The 8,211-nt window shown below is 33.6% G+C and overlaps 1 protein-coding gene across 1 annotated transcript; it reads right to left on the bottom strand.

Annotated features, from left to right (window-relative positions):
• Nucleotides 1–1,200: 1,200 nt before the first annotated feature.
• On the bottom strand, nt 1,201–7,703 carry LOC136819280 (small ribosomal subunit protein uS12). The gene is made up of 4 exons (XM_067075511.1): nt 7,616–7,703; nt 7,179–7,338; nt 1,929–2,089; nt 1,201–1,329 (listed from the first exon to the last, which is right to left on the bottom strand). Exons 1-4 carry the CDS (start codon nt 7,617–7,619, stop codon nt 1,223–1,225), a joined length of 432 nt encoding a protein of 143 aa, XP_066931612.1. The 5' UTR covers nt 7,620–7,703; the 3' UTR covers nt 1,201–1,222.
• Nucleotides 7,704–8,211: the final 508 nt, after the last annotated feature.

The following is an 8,211-nucleotide window of genomic DNA, read 5'->3' as shown; positions in this document are numbered from 1 at the left end:
AAACAAAGTGTGGCGAAAAAGGTAAGCATGAGCATTTTTATTATAAGCATCTACTTTATAAGAATCAGTCAAAAGAATTTTTGGCGTTTCCACTGTGATAACATGAGTCTAGGTAATGTTCTAGTTGGAGAGTTGCTAGTTTCGAGTTGGGGAGTTCGTAAAACTTTACGGCGACCGAAAATTTTCTAATTTAAACTAATGTAGCCCAAAAGTACAAATTTCAAATTAGCCAGTACCAAACATATTATTGACTTTAAGATCATGAAAATGGTAATGTGCTGGCTAGCAAAGCCAAAATACTTAGTACTGTTATGTCATTGTCATAATGCTGATAACATGACACGTTCTTGTAAAAATATAGACAAAATCTTTAAATACAATGATTGTCAAACAAATTCCCCAAAAAATATTGATCATACTGCAAGTGATGCTTATTGTATAAAAGGATATAAGTTGACAGTCATCTTAGCCTCAAAGATTCGTAGAGATAGCTTATAGAGCTAGAAAAATAATGACACTTTTATTTGTCATTTTATCATTGGAATTGACACTTTTTAATAAAAATTTTGATCACATTATTATAAAATACAATGGTTCTAAAGTCACTTTAATGAAGAATTATATTTATACTCAATGTGATGCAGGAAATAAAAATATGAATTGACAGTAAAAAATAGCTTTCCATGCTCTCAGCGCACGTGTTTAAGGCAAATAAGCATATTACAGGTGGTATATGTATTATACGTGTTATATATTACTCTCATATTACATTTACTTTCAAAATCGTACTTTTGATGAATGTTATTCTTTTTCGGTAGCCGGTAATTTTTTAACTCCCCAACTCGAAACTAGCAACTAGCAACTCCCTAACTCGCGACTAGAATAGTTTCCAAACTGTTTTGGAATAAACGTTGCGAAAATCAGCATTTTCGAGCAAAAAGGACCAGAGAAAAACAAAATTTTCCCATAGAAGATCAAAATTGGGTATGTAGTCTGTGTCAATACGTCCCCAAAACGTTAGCATTAAGAATGAGTAAAAATGGTTCTCAAAAACCAAAAAAGGAGACAAAAAAGGCTGTATTTTGTTACAATTCGAATTTTATCCCCGCTTGGCGGGTATAGCGTCAAAATTTTGGCAAATGGTTCATAATCACTAGGAATTCTCTGAGAGCGGACGTGAAGAAAGGAAAACGAATCATGTATATGTACAGTTGTTATTCATTTATGATCTTGGCCTTTCTTTCTTTCCTTTGAAAAGAGCTAACAACGAAACGTTGGCGACTTTGACAACCTTGAAACGGACACCGGGAATATCACCGACAGCGTGACCTAAAATGAAAAGATGAGATCATTTTAACAAAAAACACTTTGTCATTTTGCCAAATGGTGATTTCAAATTTTGGCCCTTAACCCTTAAAAAATACAGAAATTTGTAAATCAAACCCTAACATTTAGTTATTATGCAAATGATTTACTTAGGACGTAAAACGTTTCATTGGTTATTGGATTTATTAACCCTCAGTGATGGAAATGCCTTGGAGTTTTTACAAGATACTTCACTAATTGGTCATTTAAAGTGATAGAGATGACGCGTTCTTTAGAAAACGTAATAAGATTCTTTTATTACATCTTAAGGACCAACCAAATCAAATAAGAGCTTGTAAAAACTCCAGCTTGCCCTCAGTGATGCTTAACCAATCGGCTTCGTCTCGTTTAATATTACATCACCTCGGATTAAAAAATCTCAACAACCAAATTTTACCTATTGAATATCTGCTCATTATTATTCTAACATCGGACAGGACTCCTTTGGCCAAAACTATGTTTAACTACAATCCGCAAACCTTGAAATAGGTTGCTAATTAGGATGTTCAGCCTGAAAGTTCGTCACTGTCGTAAACTTTCTTTAACAATAAAGCAATGCTCACCTTTACGACCGAATCCAGAGACGAGAACTTCATCGTTTTCTTCAATGTAGTTCAAACAACCATCGTTAGGAACGAAAGCAGTGATTTTCTTTCCGTTCTTGATAAGTTGTACACGAACACATTTTCGGATGGCAGAGTTAGGTTGTTTAGCTTCAACACCACTAAAAGGAAATAAAAATTAAATTAGTATGTACAGGTGACGTGGGCTTTGTTTAGACAACATATACCTCCTATACCTTGATAAGATGAATTTTCTCAATTGTCATGAATTGTCCTTTTTCACGAAAATTAAGTCCTTGCAAAAATTTTGGAGCCTGTCGATTAGCGAAAATAAGTCAACGTAAAATTTCCAATTGTACAAAAAATGAGCAAAACTTAAATACAATCAATGAAATTTCCCCAATTTTCAGCATTTTTCAACTTCTTTGGCCAAACTTTACCTTTAAAAATGTAAAAATAGCAGTTGAGTAACCAACATGTTACCAATATTTCCAATTTAGAAATCACTAAATGCCTTTTTGCAAAAATTTATGCATGCTTATGTAGTTGAAATGTTCAAAAAAGATGTTTTCATTCAGGTGGCCGATTAATCTGGCTTTTGGCAATTTGACCAGGCCTATCAGTGAATAGGAATGAATATTTGTTTGTTCTATGAATGCTCTAGCACTGGCATAAAAAGATTGGTATTTTATACAGTGACTCTAGCTTCAACTCAATTCATTAAAATTCAAAATATTTATTGGACAGCCTAATCTTTGCTTGGAAAGATTAAAAAAAATTCATTATTTTCTGGGTCATCTGCAAACGACGGAGGGTCACTTTCAAGAGTTTTTTTTATAATGACATTTGAAAATGCACATTAAATCAAGAGAGACATATGCACGCTTTCTGTTTATAAGAATGGTGTAAATCCATTTCATAGATATTTTTAACTTTTTTGGGAAAATCATCCTAAAATATTCTTACAGCACTCTTAGGTTAGGATCCTAATTCAGACTAGATTTAACATTTAGTACATACGTCTCAAGCATAAAATGGCATTTTTGTGAAAAAAGTGAGCCATACTTGGCGTCTTCGGGGTAATTGACAAATTATTATCGAGAATGCTCTAAAAATGGCATTCTTAGCTTGAGTAGCAAAATTCCATGATGGCAATATTCTTAGCATTATTCTTAGTTTTTTTGGCCATGGACATTCTTATAAAAAAGCGTGTAGTCACTTCAGGAAACACTGAATACTAGAGCAGCTAGAATTGAAGTATGGGTTTAATGACTAAAAGCAAAATAAAATTAGTGCACATTTCAAGCATACACTGCAAGTATACCTCAATATATCAACACATCTACTTTTTGGAAGTAATTTAACCTTTGATCATTTTAAATACCCAACTAACCCATCAACTTCAAAAAACAATTGAAATGTAAATGGTTAATCTCAGATATTGTTTTCATTCAGGTGGCCGATTAATCTGGCTTTGGCAATTTGACCAGGCCTATCAGTGAATAGGAATGAAGATTGGTTTGATCTATGAATGCTCTAGCACTGACACAAAATATTGGTATTTGAACAGTGACTCTAGCTTCAACTCAATTCATTAAAATTCAAAATATTTATTGGACAGCCTAATCTTTGCTGGAAAGATTAAAAAAAATTCTTTATTTTCTGGGTCATCTGCAAAACGACGGAGGGTCACTTTCAAGAGTTTTTTTTATAATGACATTTGAAAATGCACATTAAATCAAGAGAGACATATGCACGCTTTCTGTTTATAAGAATGGTGTAAATCCATTTCATAGATATTTTTAACTTTTTTGGGAAAATCATCCTAAAATATTCTTACAGCACTCTTAGGTTAGGATCCTAATTCAGACTAGATTTAACATTTAGTACATACGTCTCAAGCATAAAATGGCATTTTTGTGAAAAAAGTGAGCCATACTTGGCGTCTTCGGGGTAATTGACAAATTATTATCGAGAATGCTCTAAAAATGGCATTCTTAGCTTGAGTAGCAAAATTCCACGATGGCAATATTCTTAGCATTATTCTTAGTTTTTTTGGCCATTTTCATCATGGACATTCTTATAAAAAAGCGTGTAGTCACTTCAGGAAACACTGAATACTAGAGCAGCTAGAATTGAAGTATGGGTTTAATGACTAAAAGCAAAATAAAATTAGTGCACATTTCAAGCATACACTGCAAGTATACCTCAATATATCAACACATCTACTTTTTGGAAGTAATTTAACCTTTGATCATTTTAAATACCCAACTAACCCATCAACTTCAAACAATTGAAATGTAAATGGTTAATCTCAGATATTGTTTTCATTCAGGTGGCCGATTAATCTGGCTTTTGGCAATTTGACCAGGCCTATCAGTGAATAGGAATGAAGATTTGTTTGATCTATGAATGCTCTAGCACTGACACAAAAATATTGGTATTTTGAACAGTGACTCTAGCTTCAACTCAATTCATTAAAATTCAAAATATTTATTGGACAGCCTAATCTTTGCTTGGAAAGATTAAAAAAAATTCTTTATTTTCTGGGTCATCTGCAAACGACGGAGGGTCACTTTCAAGAGTTTTTTTTATAATGACATTTGAAAATGCACATTAAATCAAGAGAGACATATGCACGCTTTCTGTTTATAAGAATGGTGTAAATCCATTTCATAGATATTTTTAACTTTTTTGGGAAAATCATCCTAAAATATTCTTACAGCACTCTTAGGTTAGGATCCTAATTCAGACTAGATTTAACATTTAGTACATACGTCTCAAGCATAAAATGGCATTTTTGTGAAAAAAGTGAGCCATACTTGCATCTTCGGGGTAATTGACAAATTATTATCGAGAATGCTCTAAAAATGGCATTCTTAGCTTGAGTAGCAAAATTCCACGATGGCAATATTCTTAGCATTATTCTTAGTTTTTTTGGCCATTTTCATCATGGACATTCTTATAAAAAAGCGTGTAGTCACTTCAGGAAACACTGAATACTAGAGCAGCTAGAATTGAAGTATGGGTTTAATGACTAAAAGCAAAATAAAATTAGTGCACATTTCAAGCATACACTGCAAGTATACCTCAATATATCAACACATCTACTTTTTGGAAGTAATTTAACCTTTGATCATTTTAAATACCCAACTAACCCATCAACTTCAAAAAACAATTGAAATGTAAATGGTTAATCTCAGATATTGTTTTCATTCAGGTGGCCGATTAATCTGGCTTTTGGCAATTTGACCAGGCCTATCAGTGAATAGGAATGAAGATTTGTTTGATCTATGAATGCTCTAGCACTGACACAAAAATATTGGTATTTTGAACAGTGACTCTAGCTTCAACTCAATTCATTAAAATTCAAAATATTTATTGGACAGCCTAATCTTTGCTTGGAAAGATTAAAAAAAATTCTTTATTTTCTGGGTCATCTGCAAACGACGGAGGGTCACTTTCAAGAGTTTTTTTTATAATGACATTTGAAAATGCACATTAAATCAAGAGAGACATGCACGCTTTTTGTTTACAAGAATGGTGTAAATCCATTTCATAGATATTCTTAGCTTTTTTGGGAAAATCATCCTAAAATATTCTTACAGCACTCTTAGGTTAGGATCCTAATTCAGACTAGATTTAACATTTAGTACATACGTCTCAAGCATAAAATGGCATTTTTGTGAAAAAAGTGAGCCATACTTGGCGTCTTCGGGGTAATTGACAAATTATTATCAAGAATGCTCTAAAAATGGCTTTCTTAGCTTGAGTAGCAAAATTCCACGATGGCAATATTCTTAGCATTATTCTTAGTTTTTCGGCCATTTTCATCATGGACATTCTTATAAAAAAAGCGTGTAGTCACTTCAGGAAACACTGAATACTAGAGCAGCTAGAATTGAAGTATGGGTTTAATGACTAAAAGCAAAATAAAATTAGTGCACATTTCAAGCATACACTGAAAGTATACCTCGATATATCAACACATCTACTTTTTGGAAGTAATTTAACCTTTGATCATTTAAATCCCAACTAACCCATCAACTTCAAAAAACAATTGAAATGTAAATGGTTCTTATCTCAGATATTGTTTTCATTCAGGTGACCGATTCATCTGGCTTTTGGCAATTTTTACCAGGCCTATCAGTGAATAGGAATGAAGATTTGTTTGTTCTATGAATGCTCTAGCACTGGCACAAAAAGATTGGTATTTTGAACAGTGACTCTAGCTTCAACTTAAGATATTCATATACACATCATTTTTATAAGCAACTCTGATTGTCAATAATGGCCACATCCCTTCAAAGACAATATCATTCCTATTAGGTAGGCACTATGTTTAGCTCACTTTTTACACCCTTTTGTACTTATCACTCATCTTCACACATTTAGACCCTTACAGTGCTTTTTTATATCGAAAACATACTCCTCAGGACTGCACGTACTGGAAGTCATTCACCCTTATTGCCTATGGGGGACAAATCTCATCTTTTAAAATGTTAGACCCAAAGTAGTTTAACATCTTAAAAATTGATGGTTTCAAAGAGAAAGGTCTTATCTGGATAAAAACATCAAAACAGGCAGATACACTTCGTCTTACTTAGTTTTTGAATGATTTACGATTTCTGAGACTTTCAAAATAATACCAATAGTAAAAAGTTATCCATAAGGGGCGGCGTCCATATTCAAAGTCGCCACGCGTAACGGGAAAAGACCGTTAGTGGGTAGGTATATCGGAATGTTGAGAGTTAGCTGTGGCATTGATGACCAAAATGAAACTCCACTAAAAATTCCAAGGAAAAAATCAAAGATCGCTTATCGTAGCGCTCACTTCTTCGCTTTTTCCTTTAGCATGCTATCCAAAATCCTTTCCCTGAGCAATTTAGGGGTGGTTTCAGAGTATAACATTCTTGCCTTGGGAGTTTTAAAAACAAAGGCCGTTTAAAAATTGTAATGGAATTCGGCCGTTGTAAACCTCTGAAAATGGCGACCTTTGTAGCGGGCCGTTTGTTTTGATTTTAGCGGGAATGAAAGCTTCGGTAAAATTTTGGTCAAATCATGAAGACCGTTAAGGTGGTGGGTAGGTATGTTTTGAAAGTAACGGTCTTTTCCCGTTACGCGTGGCGACTTTGAATATGGACGTCGCCCCTAATAGATGCTTTGAAACCAAAAATTATCAGTGACTTTTGATTTCCAATTTGAAAACAATCTTAGAAATTATCATAATAACATCAATTAGTAGCTTACACTTTTTCTAAAACAATTCCTTTAGCATGAGAAGCTCCACCAAAAGGGTTGGCCTTTAATGCTGTTCCCAAGTGAGCCTTCTTGTATTGTTTATCGTGCCATCTCTGTTCACGTCTGTGGTTTCTCAATTTACGGGCAACACGAATTCCACGTGGCTTACCTAAAATTCACGAAATGAAAGTCAAAGTCAGTTTATTCTCCTAGACAGATCTCAAAATTATTCCAGTCAGTAAGTTTTCCAGTGGTTATACTACATAAAATCATTTTAGTATGGCTATTTTTGGTTCCTCTCTTCGTGTGTTCCAATAGTAATAAAACTGTATCAAAATTGTCTGTGGTTTTCAATATCACCTTAATGGCAATCCAAAGATGTTATGAAAGGATGAAAATACTCTATCAAGCCAATAATAATGAAGGGTAAGTAGAAGTTTACTAACCCATGTTGAGTTACGGTAGTCAGCCGAAGTAAAAGATGCACCATTTACATTCGAGCGTGAATATTCTATGCCCATAATGCAATTTGATTTATTGATTGATTCTTGACAAGGGCGTAAAAGTAAATGTGAAAATTTTAATAAATTTCAGCATTATTTTGAATGTTTTTTTATTAAATTTACATGAAATCTAACTAAAATATTTTTAGATTTAAAAAATTGTGATAATTTGAGTAAAACTTGGGAATGCTGTTCTGTACTTACGCCCTAAATATCTAATTTGTATCTTCGTTCTGTAATTTACATATTTCAAAATGGTAGCCGAGCAGCGTACGATCAAATCCCAGGTTCCAAAGTTCAAAAGATTTGCATCTGGAGTTTAGTTTTCTCGTGCATGTGGTTAACCTTTTTGATTTGGTTTGAATATTTCCTTGTACTGCGGTACTGTGTCTCACATTATCTTCAATTTCCTTTATTTTGGATATACACTTATAATCCCGCCCATTTTTTTATGCTGGATAGTTCTGATGGCACTGTGTTCAGTCTCATCCTCAGGCTCAGCAGTCAGCAGTCTCCAGTTATATATTTAGTGGATTCGA

Source organism: Clytia hemisphaerica, unplaced genomic scaffold (assembly GCF_902728285.1).
Source record: "Clytia hemisphaerica strain Z4C2 unplaced genomic scaffold, Clytia hemisphaerica genome assembly, whole genome shotgun sequence".
Lineage (NCBI taxonomy): Eukaryota > Metazoa > Cnidaria > Hydrozoa > Leptothecata > Clytiidae > Clytia > Clytia hemisphaerica.
This window is presented reverse-complemented; position numbering and strand designations above follow the sequence as displayed.